Source organism: Pholis gunnellus (assembly GCF_910591455.1).
Source record: "Pholis gunnellus genome assembly, chromosome: 22".
Lineage (NCBI taxonomy): Eukaryota > Metazoa > Chordata > Actinopteri > Perciformes > Pholidae > Pholis > Pholis gunnellus.
Window position 1 is genome coordinate 5,835,661 of NC_136549.1, and position 16,303 is coordinate 5,851,963.

A 16,303-nucleotide genomic window follows, 5' to 3' on the forward strand; every position below is an offset into this window, starting at 1 on the left:
ATGATGTTCGCCACCGAAAACAATAGCTGTGGAGCTAGTTATCTTATCTGTATTGAGACGGATCCCTAGTCATGGTCATAACTTTATAACTTTATAACAATTAACAACCCACAACTAACGCTCTTTAACAGAGCAAAACACCACAACACAACAGTCTGTGACACATAAACAATTTGTAACACTAATAATTGTACATTTATAAACTTTCACCGCCGAACTGCATGCTGGGTACAGCTCACTCGCCTGCTAGCACGACAGTCTGCTAACAGCTGGGAGAGGCTCCGTCCTCCAGTAACGTTACATTACAGAGCAGCGATGCAGGATAAACATAGACAGACCGGAGATGCACCGATAGAGTTTGACACATATGCAACGCTGATTACGTGTAATATTTGTGGTATTTGTTATAAATGTACATTGGTACGTAGAGGGTGATACGAAGCTGTACTTGGAGGGGCTTAGGACCCAGGGGAATGTAGGTGAAGTAAGCCGAAAGAGATGCCACACGAACAGCTGTTCACCGCTCGTCACGATCCTGTAGAACAGATTCTCAACTGGTGGGTAGTCGCGGACCCGTTTTCAGTGGGTCGCGGGCCTTTGCCTTAAAGCATCGGAGTTATTCACGCTCCTTTCCAGCATTTACGGCACTTGTTCAGCGGCAAACACAGGCCAATGCGTTGTAAATCACGTCACGTGATGCAGTTTAGCCAATCAGATAAGGGTATTTTGATACGTGTCCTTACTCCAGTGAGATGTACCCACACCGTGACACAGGGAGAGCCAATGAAAGACATCATAGGGCAGATCTCATGAGAATCCTTATGTGAGAGTTAAATATCTGTGGTCGATTTTACCAATATAAATTGCTAAAAAGACTGCATTCCCAAACCAGTGCTGTGAAAACATTGAGATCAAAGTATTTCTTTTCCACACACTTGAACTCATGGTGAGGTGTATGAGTTCGAAAAGAATACTGTGATATACCGTGGTACCGCCAAAGTTAGGCAAAATACCGTGATGTACATTTTTGGTCATACCGCCCAGCACTACTGCAGTGTATTGGTACTGTGTGTACCAGCTTCACACAACACGTGAATTAACTTCAAGTAGTGCACATGTTCGAGCCACACAGAGGCAGAAAAGAGCGATGTGTGCCTCCTTGATTACAAGAACCACAGAAAGCACAGCTTGAGGTGCACACTGGGAGTTAAGTACAGCCGGAGGGTGTCTGCGACCAATCAGGCCGCCTGGCTGAAATTACCCACGAAGTGGTCGACGCATTTTCAAAACCCTATTATGGGCCCATCACACAGGTGTGTGTAAAGAGCACTGATCTTAAAAACACGAGATTACTGCACTTCATCCATTACAGTATGCCTTACAGCTCTGCAGCTCACCATTCTTTATCTGCCTCTGTAGTCCTTTCAGTGCGGGGCCAGGCTATCTCATGCGATGGAGGTTTTGTTTTTGTAGAGTGTCATCTCAACCAAAAAAAAAAACCCCATGCCAGATTTAGCCGATTAGCACGCACTTGGCATGCACACGATTGCCCGTCGTTGCTGCAGCATGCCCTGGATCTGCCAAAAGGCAAGAACCCGAAGCACATCAGCTCGCTCCAAGGAAATGTGAAGCAGTGGCGGAGGTGGAGAAACATTCACGGGGCGGCACGGAGATGGTACGGGGGTGGCAGAAATATCTAAATATAATGACTCAATCGCAAACAATCACATATGTGAATATTTGTTTGGAAAAACTCCCAAATGAAGATATTATTGAGGTACACGATTAAAGCATTGAAGAGAAATACCTAAAAATGATTAGAAATTAATTAGTCAGAAAGTAAAATAAAAAAGCGACTTTATTTTTCTCTAATGTGGCAACTTGAAAAATCCTACTTTCATCGAAATGATATATTAAGACTAATTTATGTTTTGGAGTGCTTATGTCCCAGGTGTGTCTGATACCAAGTTTGCATTTTCGGGCTCTAGTGAGCTTGTCCAAATCCAAACATATCAAATGTTCTTCCAGACACCCGTGGGTGACCTCAGGAGGAAGATAAACGGCGTGATTGTTGCACGCGGCATCAAACTGCGGCATCCTGTGTTCCTGCGTCATCAGAAATTATGCAAAAAAAACACATGAATATGTGCATAAATAATGATTCGACTACGTGTTCAGTCATCCGCTGTTACAAGATGACCAGAACGCAGATGGCCACAATGCATTAGTTATTTGTGTCTCTGCACACCACCCCGTTACAGAATCGAATGAACTACTTCTACTGCGGTTTGAAGTTTCTGTCACAGAGTGCAGACCGAACTTCTGGGAGGACCACTTTGGAAATAAAGTACCGTGAGGCGTGCGCGTAAGAGCGAACTGACTTTACGAGCTATGTCAACACACTGGATTATGTTCCCAGTTTCGACACTTATCTTCTGGCGTAACACTTTCTCTTTTAACCTTCTGCCAAAGCAGCCCTCAGGCAGTAAAGGGGGGGGGGGGGGGGGGGGGGTTGAATTATGAGGGAAGAATTGCTCCCTGCCAGGAAAGCGACTGCTTATTGTTTCTCTCCAAGACCTTCAGATGAGGATGGTGGGGCTGGTTAAACAATCCCAGCCCCCCCCCCCCCCCCCCCCCCCCGTGTCAGAGCAGTAGACCACGAACACGCAGACGGGTGGACGTGGACGGATTAGGTGCCGTTTCGCAGCTGATGGAGTGACAGCTCCTGAAATAGGCCGTCCCACGGGTCACTGTGTGAGACTCTGGTTCTCCTCCTCACAGATGCTCCTCGTGCCTCCGGCCAAAGCGGCTATAAATCAGCTCTCCGTGACATTTCATCTGCGTCACAGGACACCGTTTATCCCCCGGAGAGGTGAGCGCACCTGGGACACGGAGGGTGGGACGTGCAGAAACCGGAGCGACAACAAGCTCAGAATCTGCTATTTTAAACTCTTCTTCTAGGAGAATCTGAAGATCACTGAGCTATGTGAATACAGCTGGTACACATTTATCAATTTAGTCATGCAGGGAAAACGGGAAATTAATTGTTCAAAGCAATTAGATTTGAACAAGCATCCACTTTATTAGCTCGCTATATAGAGCTTCATGCGTTAGCCTCCGGCTCAATATTTATAGAGGATAATGAAGCATATTATTTTACTTACTAATTAGTTTGCTCGGCACTCTCTGGGTCTGAAAGGTGTGAAACACCAAATACTCGTGAACTAGAGCTGCACTTTAGATTTGGAGGAACAGACCCGGGTATACCAAGGCCACATACCAGCACTACTTCGTTATAGAGTTCCAAAGTGGAAGTAGTAGTAGTGGTAATAGTAAAAGTAATTTTTCAGCTAGTTGGGGGACTTTCACTTTCCTGGGTTACTCATCAGTGCAAAGGATGACCTGCGTCAGACGATGTTTTGTTCTTACATTAAAAAAAGTCAAAACTGATGAGAGGAACAATATGTAAAGAATTCACCGAAAGAAAATACCGAAGTCTGGTGGTCTTTTTCCCCCAAGATTGATTCCTTGACTTACTAATCTTTCGAATAGTCTCCCTTCACAAAAGAAAATAGAGCCGGAAGGACATGGGTCACAAGCTGAATGCAATTGTAAGTCGTAAAGTGAAAAGGCCTGGAGAAAGCGCTGGCTTTAGCCCTGTGGTTCAGATGACAGAGAAATCCTTTTAGAATCTCGCTTTTTAAAAAAGGAGGCTTTTCTGCAGCTCCGCTGCTCTCTGGGAGGTGTTTACACAGATGGGTTTTTTTACAAGGGGGCAATTTAGGAGGATAACGCCTGTGCTGCTCACGGCGGAATGAAAAGGTCAAAGCCACGGCTCACACCTGTGTTCCTGTGCCAGGAATAAGAAGCTTTTATCCGGCTTTTTAAAACCAGCTCGAGGTGAAGCGTGGGTCTTCCGAGGTCACTGCAAGAATCTGCCTTTCTGTCAGCAACCAGGAAGTTCAGCAACATGCTGAGAAAAACCGAAGCGGTTGGCTTCCAAAGTGCAACATAATGATTTAATGGAAAAAGAACCGCAACAAATGGGAACATGGTGTCCTTTTTAAACTGAGTGGCGCTCCTTGTTTTGACCTCTGGACGTATGTGATGTCCATATCACACATACGTCTCTGAAGCTTTATCAAACTACTTATTTATATTTATATATATTTGTTTATTAATCTATTTATTAATATGTCTTTGCATTCATACCAGGGAAACATGAGTCACAGGTATTTATCGGCTCCAGCCTCGATCAGCAGTGATGTGGAGACCTGACGCGCTAATATTCACCCATTTTTCTGGTGCAATGCTCTGTGAACACGCGTTGAGGTGAATCTGGAATAAATAATATCAACAGGGACTTGGACAATGATTATAATTTATTAACGTACAAAAGATTAACAAAATACAAAGCCACCAGACTCCAGGCGCAACATTTCACCTCGCTGATCGCCGTAAAACACACTCGACAGAAATGAGATAAAACTCCGTCGGTCGGTCTTTCAACTGCTACAAGAATCAGCCACTCTGGTTTGAGAGTTTGAAAGGGAGACTGACTGCTGACCCTGCTTCTATTGTTTTTGTGTTTAAAAAAACCTGAATATGAGCTCATTTTGTTGGGAACAGGGTATTATTGATGCCTGCCTTTATTGTGATATGTAATTTAGTAAGTAAAAACTGGATGGATTTTTGTTTCCTTCGTGTCTAACAGAATCAACATATCGCCATCAGGCCAACATCGACGATGAGGTCGTCACCATGGAGATTCTGGACACTGCTGGGCAGGTGAGACGAGTTATTCCCGTGTCTCTAATCCAAACCAGAGCCGAGGTCTCGACCTCCAGCTTCAATTCGTCCTAACTGTCCCGCCCCGTTCACTCACAGGAGAGGAGGGATTACCACAGTGCTGTGCTTGATAAGGGGGTAGTACTTCTACTGTTAGTGTACAAACAAAGTCAAGTATCATCAACACAAGTTTATTCTCTAATGCTCCCAGAGACAAGTGATGGATGTGTATTAGAATTATCTGCAGTAGTTAAAGGCGTACTTTACACATTTAACGGGTTGTGACTCTTGAAAGAGACAGATTTGAAAAAGGACAGACATTGATGCAGCAAAGTGACTTTTAGTCACTAGTATAGGTCAAACAGGATACAACACTTTCCCATGATGCAACTCAAAATACTATTTCATTAAACACCCCTTCGTCTTTGTATTCCCTTATTCTATTCACAGTTTGAAAGACCTTCTGTTAAATTTAAAAAAGGTAACTCTGACTTTAACATTTGGTCCTTTACATAAAAAGGATCAGCCATCAGAACCAGAACACATCTTCCGGTAACACGTACCTAAAAGAAAAATCCCATTATTGTAACTTCTATGTAGTCGGGATGTCACGAGACACTTTGGGACAAAGCCAAAGACACAATTCTGAAAGCGTGACTGTTCTGCAGTAGCACAGGTACGGGAGAGGCTCCAGACGGACTGAGACTAAAATGTGAAAGGACACAGTGAACTCGCTATTGCTACATAGTGAACAACAAATGTGTCGAAATCAGCAGGAAGAGAGATAGTTAGGTTAGCAGCCCAGACAAAATGTTGTTTTGGGCAATGAACTGAATAAACACAGCTGTTTGAAGATGTTTTATGGAATATGAATTTGATTTATTACTGAAATAGTTACTGAGTTAGTGAGAATTGACGCGTATATTTTCAGAAGGAACGGTGGACATGGAGAGACAGCAAAACAATCCAAACTTTTAAAACATTCAGTTATAAGAGTACTGAGAGCTTTTATATACTTCTTTAAAAAAGGAAAGCTGGCTCCACTTGTTTATACTGCAGATCAGCTTCAACGCCCTTATTTTCGGAGAGACAGTTGTGTAAGTAATGGTAGGAGTGGATGTGAGACAATGGCTCTCTGAGATGACCATTTCCTGCAGTCTGGCAGAAGCATTGCCAGGTCCTGGACGCGAGGGAGAGCTTGCGTAAGTCCTCGGGCAGAAGATGAATATGCTGCAGTGCTGCGTAGGTGTTCTGCTTGCGGTTGATTTCCCATGCGACACTTCAGCCAAGTCATCCCTCTCTCTCTCGCTCTCATTATATCGTAGTCTATTTTCAGCTGGCATGAGGATGAGGTCTGAATGTTTCCAGACACGGCGTGTGTTGAATGTCAGGTCTCTCCTGACTCTGATTGGAACAAAGCACAGAGCTTTAACTCCATGATTTGTGGAGGTGGAGTCGCCGTCGGCAGCTCAATAATTCCAGGTTCAAAAGTCGGTCAGGTGCACAAACGTCTCTCGTCTTTCCTCCGGAGGGATGTGCTATTTTTTTAAGCTTCCTCTCACAATTATGAAATCAGGATCTGTGTGACTCAGGTCATTACAACCAGAGGGACGGTCTCTGCTACAGCATGGTCAAATAGGGAGGGTACGCCTAAATGTTCACAATCCTGAGACGGCAGCGGAATTAAAATTTCTGGCTTAGGCAGGTGAGGGAGAGAGTGAAGGAGCAGGGGTCAGGGGTCGGAGACAAAAGTTTTCTGCATGTACCAAAACGGAAGCTTTTATGTTCACGGTATAGAAATATTAGCGTGCAGGGAGCAAACAGTCACCAAGGGAACAAAAGAAGTCCTTGCATTTAGCTTATTCATGTTTTTAGATGATTTTTTTAAATGGTTTTGGAGTCACAAAATGTAATAGAATAGTTTTATATTTTAGGAAATTCAATTCATTACAAGGAGTTAGATGAGAAGATTGATACAACTCTCATTCTGTATAGTAAATATGAAGCTACAGCTAGCAGCCAGTTAGCTTAGCACAAACACTTTAAACATGGGAACAGCTCGCCTGGTAACACACTCCAGCATCTCAAAGCTCACTGATTAACGTTCTATGTCTTTTATACCTCGTTTGTTTTCAGCCACAACAAAAACATGTTCGAAATAAAGAAATTGTGGTTTTACGGAAGAAGTCAAAGTTCCCAGGCGACAAATCGTGCGGCACATGCTGTACAGATTAAACAAACGAGATATAACATTGTTCACTAGGTCTTAGATGTGCAGGTCGGTAGATTTTATTACCTGGACCAGGCTAGCCGATTCCCTCCGTTTCCAGTCTTTATGCTAAGCTAATTGGCCGCTGGTATTATATTCCTTTGACATTGTAACTTACATTTAGAAGATTAAGCGTTTTTAACCATTGTTTTTTGGTCTTCATCCCAGGAGGACATCCAGCAGAAGGAGGGTCACGTGCGTTGGGGTGACGGATTTGTCATCGTGTACGACATCACGGACCGGGGGAGCTTCGAGGAGGTGGCGCCGCTCCGAAGTCTCCTGGAGGACGTGAAGAAGCCGAAGAACGTGCCCCTAGTCCTCGTGGGCAACAAGTCCGACCTGGACCACGTGCGGCAGGTCGGCACGGAGGAAGGCGAGCGGCTGGCCGCCGAGATGGCGTGCGCCTTCTACGAGTGCTCGGCGTGCGCCAACGAGGGCGGCGCCGTGGCCGAGGCCTTCCACGAGCTGTGCCGCGAGGTGAGGCGCCGCAAGGCCGTGCAGGGCAAGGCCAGACGCCGCAGCTCCACCACGCACGTCAAACAGGCCATCAACAAGATGCTGACCAAGATCAGCAGCTAGGGAAGACGACGCCAGCGATGTACTATTCTTCTTATGTAAATGTGTCAAGCAACTAGCGGCTCCGAAACGGACGAAATGTGACCGATGTTATGTGGAATGTGTTCTTTACTTATTCTGATCATGCTCCATCAAATAGGCAGCGTCTCCTCCGTCTGGAAGAGGTAGCTCATATTGTCGCTTCAGCATGGGAGCCGTCCAAACCTTTTATGTCACTCGGATTAAAGTAACTCTGGATGCCGGTGAGGTTTTGGTTTCTCTGTCTCTCGTCTGTTGGGGGATAGTGTAACTGTCCCGTCAGCAGTGGTCAAAGAGATAAGAGCAGAGAGAACTACTATCGCATTAAAGGTAGATCCACTGTCCTTAACCCATGTCATCCCTACAAAAAGTCATCCACACAGACCGTGTAAAGTCCACTACATTATCTTGACACTAAATGTTTCCGCTGTGGACTCCCAACATGTCCCATTCCAGGGAAGCTCCTCATGGCTGTCATTTTTAAATACTGTAAACTACAGTATGTATGATTTGGTACATTGCCAAAGCTGTCTCTTGAGTGTGTACAGAGCCCAAAGGGCATCTAGGGTAGACGGTACTGTCGTTGTTGAATTGGAATATGTTTTTATGTACGTGACCTGTATGATCAAAACAACCAGATGTGCACCCGTAATTAAAAAAAATGGACGTATATCCCACTGGTTTTCCTCTTCATGAGTCCGGATTTTTGGTTGACATCCATGTTTATGTCATCGCTGGGTGCATGTTGTGCTAAGTTCTAAAATAATAAATATCGTGTCTGATACGGACGCCTTCAGGCAGACCATCAAATGTCACATTTACACAGAGCAGCGGCTGTTTTAACATACAAGCTCATATCAAACTCATCTGCACCCTCGCGCTCATCTGTATCATATTTTTGCCTGAGCTATGATTAGGATGACGGCAGACAACAACACGCTAAGAGCTGATCATTTGAAGTGTAACCACATCAGTTCAGTGATTTAGTGTTTTAATAGATAAGAAATAGAAATTGACGGATTATGAGACAATCCAGGAGCAAAAACTGTGAATGGGGCATAACTACTTCTCACTGAGCGCTTTGATCAATGTTAACAGTCACTTCAGTGCATTGTTCAGACTCCCCCTGTGGTTACTGAAGGCTACAGCAACAGCTGTTTAGTACTACACGTCCCAGACATCTGGGGGAAGAAACGCATTGCCACAGCAGATCATTTGTTAGACATGCAACAGGAGAGCAAGTGGTGTTTCTGTTTCAGGTGGAACCAAACATTTTTATAAAGCCCGTCAGTAATAATACGCGATCTCCTCCCAGTTCTGACACAAGTGTAAAGAGAGTGAACAGTGACGTTTTTAAGACTCTCGGGTCTTCGTAAAGATCAACAGATCAGTGGTTTTATGGCCCGACATTTACACTGTTAAACTTCCTCTTTAAAAAGGCTTCATGGTATCAAGTGTGATACATTTTGAGGAATGTACGCCGCTGGTAGAGATGCCCATCCGGCTTTTGATTTCATTGTAAACAGTGAAAGGTCATTACGAATCATTTGGGATTTAGAATCAACATCATGACACTCCTAATGCCGAGTAAGGCAATCTGAATCGGACTCTGGCCTTGTGTTGCTTTGTTTTTTGGGTTGTGGCAGAGCGTAAACACATTTAACGGTTATATAAAAGCAATCCTAGACCATTAATAGTATCAACAAAGGGGTTTCATTTCATGAAAATCTGAAGGAATATAACTTTTGTACTGAAACTAAATATCCATGTTCTCTGTACAAGGTCACACACACACACAAAAAATTCCCTTATCATCTTACAGTCACTGACAATACTGGGTGGATTCGTTGTACTAGTACAGCTCACCATTTCAGCAGGGTTTTTTTGGGGCAATATGGATTTCAAAAGACACCTTTTTAAAACATTTTTATTGCCCTGAGGCCTGAAATTAAAACCCATTCAAACGAACGTTCCCTTACTTCCCATTTAGTAGTAAACCGTAACCCACTTCTGTCACAGCACCGTCTTAAAATAAGGAAACCTCCCACTAAATACACCCTGCTTTCTTCAAATAGACTGCTGACTCAGGGAGAGGACACAAAAACAAGAAACTGCTTTCTTTAGTCTGTGTGAAGCAGAAAGGAGTGGCCCAGCTATGGATAATTACTAGAGGCCAAAACCCCATAACAACCAGGCGGAAAGGAGCCTCAATGCTCCTCCAGATCCTGACCAGCCGGAGAGACTATCAGAGGACAATTTCAGGTTGCCCCCCCCCCCATCAACTGGGACAGGGAGAAGTGTTTTGGACGCGCCAGAAGGGAGGGGGCTGGTGTGTGTACGTCATGCCCTGAAAGTTGGCGCGAAGTGTGAGATCAATGCACCGTCAGTCTCTATCGCTCTGACGTTACACACACACACACACACACACACACACGCACACGCACACGCACGGTTGGAAAGAGCTGCTGAGGGGAGCGATCGGGCTGAGCCCGGAGCATTGATCCCACAGTTGTCATGTCCAGCAGGGCCTCTGCTAGAAGGGTTAGGGTGGATTTTGACGCAGGCATCGCCCGGTCACCAAGACGTGCGACTGAAACTCGCCGGGGGTTTGAGTTCACACAGTTCTCCTCTCTTACGTCGACGTAAAAGAGAGATGGGGAGGAGGAGGCAGTAAAGGAGAAAAAGCCACCTCTTGTGGTGCGGAGATGGAAATATTGGGACACATGGGCGTTTTTTCAAATTAAATTACAGTTCAATTACTTTGGGCAACTGCATACTGTTTACACTTATGTTTGATATGCTCACACATGTTTTTATGTACAATCTGTGTGTCATAAATATTTTTGTATAAGAGATGATCTTACTGTTATCCAACAGCAGGTTTTATATCCTAGCGGTATTTGTCATGATCTCATAGATAACTAGGGTCTGCCTGGGGTTCTAGCACAGCAGGGAATGAGAACAGGGCAGAGGGATGCAGTCTGTGGGAATGACGCTCACATCTTCATGCAACGCATCCCGCCGGTACTCACAGTTCCGTGGAAACTCGGGACACTAAACAGTCCGTCAGACCCTCCAGCGGCGGCCTGTGGAGGAACACCTCATGACGCTCTGTCCAGGTTCACGTGCTCCTCCCGCGGCGCCAAGTCCTGACCACTTCCTCTGCTGCAGTGCTGCCAAGCACACTGTCCTAGAAGAGCCACAACCACTCATGAAGCTATTTTCTTTCTAAACGTAGACTTCGACATGAATTCTGTTCATACTGTAGTGACCGTACTTAGCGTGACGTGTTTCCCACGCAGTCTCATCTCATCCGGGGAAGTGACGGCTAAAGTTAACTAGCAACAGTGCTAGTTAGAGTGGCAAGCTAACGTTAAACATAATTAAAGACAGAAGACGGCTCAGTGCAAGGCTTACTTTACTGTTTACTAAACAATACAAAACGTCTGTCTTTAAACGTAGAGCGTAACGCATTTTAACAAACTAAGGACCCACGTGTGGTCCATCAAACTAGTTCTTCCGTTTTCTCTAGTCCCACCCATCCAGGAATTGGGTAGGTTACAATCCTCATCACTGATTGGCTAATTAACAAGACCTGACCGACCAATAAATGACGGATAAATACAACGTGATGGATTCAAGGACTGCTCTAAACGGAGGACACTTCGCTTGCTTCATAAATCTATCAATTTGACCATAATAGAGACACGTTATCATAGAAAAGACATTTAGCCAGTCCATAGTTTAAAATGTACTTTTGTAAACTGAAATGCGTGTCAAACTATAACAGAGTAAATACGATTAGAGCTTGGCGGTTACCTGAGAGAACTACTTACTGGAAACATGAGTTGACAAAACAATCTCACAACATAGAGATGTGATGTGTTCAAAAGCTCGAGAGGAACCTTGAATGGGACTGCTTTATGAAGGATATTTTAGTTTCTTCACTGACCGTTTGAATTGCCAGAGCACCTCCAATTAACTAAACTGTCCGTGAGCCGATACAAGTGGTTTCTAACTCATTATCGGACTTTGAGTCTTTTGCAGCATTTTGCTCAGCTGGAGAAAAATATTCTGCAAACCCATTTAGAGAGCACGTGACTCTCTCTGGTGATGCTACTGATATCTCTGGAGGGAAACGAGCGTCTCTTGAGCAAAAATGATTTCCATATGATCTGCAATCACGGGGAAAATTAGCTCTGCAGTGATTTCATTTTCTTTGACTGCAAGACTAAGATTAAAATCCCAGCAGAAGACAAACTGAGATGAATCAATAACAGAAAGTAAATGAAAGTGATCTTGGATATTGACATACGGCGTATGTTTATTTTTCTTATGAACTTATTTGGTAGCTCGAGTCCCTCTTGATGAAATGTTCCATTAGAATGCAGAAGAGGGGGGAAACAGAGGAAAGCAGAGGAAATGAGAGACCTACAGAGAGGGGCAACGATCCCTCTGTAAACAGGCCCACTCCCACAAACAGCACATACTTCTTCCCCGAGTGGGCTGCAGACACACTGACAGGCTGTTTGAGTTGAACTCGGAGAGTTTATTTCCAAAGTGCTAAACAGAACATCCGCTTTCGAGGAGAAAACCAGCATCAGTCTTTGAAAGTGTTGGCGATTCATCAACTACAGATTGTCGTAGTTACGAGGGAGAGCGCTTTCTTTTGTGGAACATTTACACGCAGAGTGGTAATTACTTTTAGGGATACAATTCAAACCTAAACAGTTAAACATGCGACACTTTTGTATGGTCATAGCTCATGTTTACTGGATTATATTTCCATATTTTCCCCTGTCTGCAGGTCCTGAGAGAGCTCAACAATCATAACCAGTGTGCCATGACATTTACTGTTGTTCATGGTCCCCAGAGGACGATCTGGTCACTACAGATCAGAGTTTGTTCCAAATAATACATTAATAATAACCTGAAATATACTAAATATAAATCCTATACAAGTATTTATACTCATCCCACCACCTCCTGGCTCTAGCTTCATACTAAATGAACAGACTTGAGTGATATCGATCTTCTCAGTTGTTGAATGAGGGCTTCAATTGACTTTCCCACCAACATGCATACTTACATATACTGCGATGGACTATGACGTGTTGTGTGGTGCAGTACACAAACTATATATGGTATGAAATCTCAGATACAAGTCATTCATATTCATATTCAGCGAAGCAGCAGCCTGGAAAGTCGGTTTTATTCCCCCTTTACCCACGATGGCATCTGTTTTGGGATTCATCTGCTCTCTGAGACTCATGCTGTCAACCAAGTAGCATGGAAATGAATTGAATTCACCTACGTTCCCCCACCTTAGAAACACATCTGGAAACGTTGCTGTACCACTGCACATAAAACCAGAGCTATGTATGACGGGGGGTAGGACATCAGTTGCTGCTATCGGTGTGTGTGTGTGTGTGTGTGTGTGTTACATGGTTCGTCACTCTTATAATCTCTCATGTGTTCACAAACATGTAAGAACATGTACAAACACGAGTAGAGGACTTCCAACTCTTCGGTTCCCTCTCCATCCTGTGTTCTATGGAGCATTGCAGTTGCCATGACAATCAAGGACTTTCCTTGTTTTAAAGACACTCACTATGGAGACGAAGGCGCTGCTGTGCAGAGTGAAGGATTTCTCTCACACACACACACACACACACACACACACACACACACACACACACACACACACACAAGTGTGCTAACACGGTACACTTACAGGTGCAGCTACACGAACCCGACACACACCCACACGTAGGTGCGCGAACACAGTGGTCGAATGACTCGATGAAACCTCTGATGCATGCTGGGACATTCGGGGTCTGATGTAAAAATTGAGCTGAAGGAAACGGAGCGAAGGTTCAATATAGACGTGCCGCTCCACCCTGTGGAATCAATGCTCCCTTTCCTGCAGCATAGAGATGAAGCACTGGCTTTAGGATTCACGGTCATCGGATGGAACCACGACGTCCGACGGATTTCAGCTCCGGTCTACTGAAACTCCTGTAGCACTACGCTACCCACAATCCACACAAGGGTTGGGAATATACTCTCAGGTAGAGACCCTGTCCAAGCTGCATCACTACAGTGCCAGTTAGAGTTACTTAGTTCAGTTCATTCAAGCCCAATTTGAGAGATTAAAGCTGCATTCATGCACATTGGGTCCGTTGGGGGGCAGAAGAGCACCCGGATCTTTGTTGCCCTATTTAGCGGATTTGGGACTCTTGGGAACAATATCAACTTTTTCTACACATTTAAAAACTGTGATGGGTCCAAAGTGAATGTTTTATTTATCTCGGAGGTATCAGATTGTTGGTTGCTTCTAACTGGGCTGGTGAGCCAACAGTATAATGACTTTGGTATCGCTGCGTGTGGAAACAGACGGTCAGCGCACAGCTTCACTCCGGTAACGTCACCAGTTCCCAAGTGCTCGGTGACAAACGGCCTCCGCCACAAAGCCAGAGCGGGAAAACTCAAGAGCGAAGAAGGGAAACATTGTTGAGGGCGTGTGAAGGTTGTATCCGTCTCTATAAACAAGGCTGAACGCCATGACACACTTATTGTACAGTTGTCAAGAATGTCCAAAAATAGCCATTAAAAGGAGTATTTAAATAATTAAAGGACACGTGTCGTGCTCATTTCCAGGTTCATACTTGCACTTTGGGTTTCTACCAGACCGTGTTTACGTTCTTTAATGTTCAAAAAACTCTTTATTTTATTCTGAATATAACTGCATATAACTGAATATAAATGCATCATTCAGCCTCGTGTGACGCTCCGCTTCAGCGCGTTTCAACTGAATTGCGTTGCTAGGCAACAGCATGTGTCCATGTTTACTTCCTGTCAAATGAACGGACAGACACACACACACACACACACACACCTTGGACATCTTTCAATCAGTTTTACCATTAATAAAAAGGAATACTATTGACGAATGCAGCTTTAACGTTTCTGTAGGATTGACATTATTTTGGGATGGCGGGTTAAGTCTCAAGCAAATGTAGCTTCTCTCTTATTAAGTGTCTTGATAGAGTACCACAGAACTGTGGAACAGACTCGCATAAAGTCTGCCGTGTAAAGGGAAACAGAGGGACTGTGTGGACTCATTATAATGTGTGTTATTCAGACAGATCGATGGTGCAGAGCAGACCCTTTTCCATTGAATGTAAATGTGCGTCAGAGATGTTTGTTGCTCTAAACATGAATAGAAGACATTGAAGAGCATGTGCACAGTTAGGATGCAGAAAGAAGACGGATCCTATTTTGTTTGGGAGGACATCGCCCCCTTCTGGGTTAATCAATTCACCATGAGAGTGTGCAACAACCCTCCGTGCTTGTGATCTCTACCCCGAAACAGAACTTCCAACGTTGGGACCCGAGGAGGGAGAAACACGGTATTCAGATGTTTACTTCCTCGTAAACAGTAGCCTACAACACCGTGTTGTGGAGACGGACTGTGTCTCGGTGGCCGCGGGCAGGCAGGGACCTGTGCCAGATGAGAGATTTGACATTCCACCTTGAGAATGCAAGAAATCTCGCTGGCAGCAGATTACCATCAGGCTGCCAGTGGCCTGGTATGCAACACGTGACTCAGATGGAGAAACAGATGCGAAACACGGGACACACTGGGGAGGAGGTTTTGAGGGATTCCGGGGTCAACAGGACCATACGGAACCTGAACACCTGCAGGAGGAGAGCGGAATCCCTTCTGAGCGATAATTGAAATCCACACACACTGTGTGTTGATGAGCATGGTGGTGAATTGCAATGAAGTGACATCAGATGGAGGTATAGCTCATTTCCAGGAGACGCCTAATGTAATGTTATGTGATCTGTATGTTATCTCTAAATCAACTGCTGCTGAATGCAGTCAGGGTGGTCTGCAGTCTGCAGCATTCACATGCTGTGCCCTACAGGCATGTGGTGGTTTTAATCTTAACAAAACATGTCTTTTATTAAGCTTGTCATCGCTGCTTTTTTCCCCCCCAGTGGGACGTTATAGAGAGCAGCTGGAAGAGCAACAAAACCACTTTACTTCACATTAACTGGGATGTATTACAAGACACGTGCGTTTCTAATATATTGTAATATATTGTCGGAGATAAAAGGAGCATGCATTGTTATTTTATCCACACTTTGCATTTTAATTTAAACGAAATAATCAAAAATATTCAATGATATCATCTGTTTCCATGGTGATCTACATGCAGCTCCAGATACTTTTAATATAGTTTCATACTGGTTCTGTAAACTCCAAGCTGCACCGATCACTATTTTTATGACAACGATGGATGAAATGACTGCGTGTGTGTCGTTCAGTGACGAACCCCCGCGGCCAATCATCCCCCGACTCTGCAGCTCCCATTTTAGCATCTTTCAGCGCATTGTCTTGACTCATTGCTCCCATCAGCTGTTCAGAGACTCTGGTCCTGAGCAGGTGTCTTTACCAAACAGCACACAGATGACAGGTGGCGGCCTGCTGGTGAACATAGAGGAGCATTTAGCAGTTAGCAATTAGCATTTCCCTTGGGAGTTGGTGGAGACCAAACCAAAGCTAGAGGAGACGAAATGTTGGAGTCACATTCAATCAATACTAATGCTACTCCACATCTGCTGGAAGGGAAAATTAGTAGT

At 44.5% G+C, this 16,303-nt stretch overlaps 1 protein-coding gene across 1 annotated transcript in view; it reads left to right on the forward strand.

Annotated features, from left to right (window-relative positions):
• Window positions 1-8,300, forward strand: part of rerg (RAS-like, estrogen-regulated, growth inhibitor) — a 32,458-nt gene extending 24,158 nt beyond the window's left edge. The window contains exons 4-5 of the mRNA XM_079184015.1: window positions 4,715-4,788; window positions 7,226-8,300. Of these exons, the coding sequence (XP_079040141.1) occupies window positions 4,715-4,788; window positions 7,226-7,636 (485 nt within the window). The 3' untranslated portion in view covers window positions 7,637-8,300. The remainder of the gene's footprint in view (window positions 1-4,714; window positions 4,789-7,225) is intronic.
• The last annotated feature ends 8,003 nt before the right edge of the window (window positions 8,301-16,303 follow it).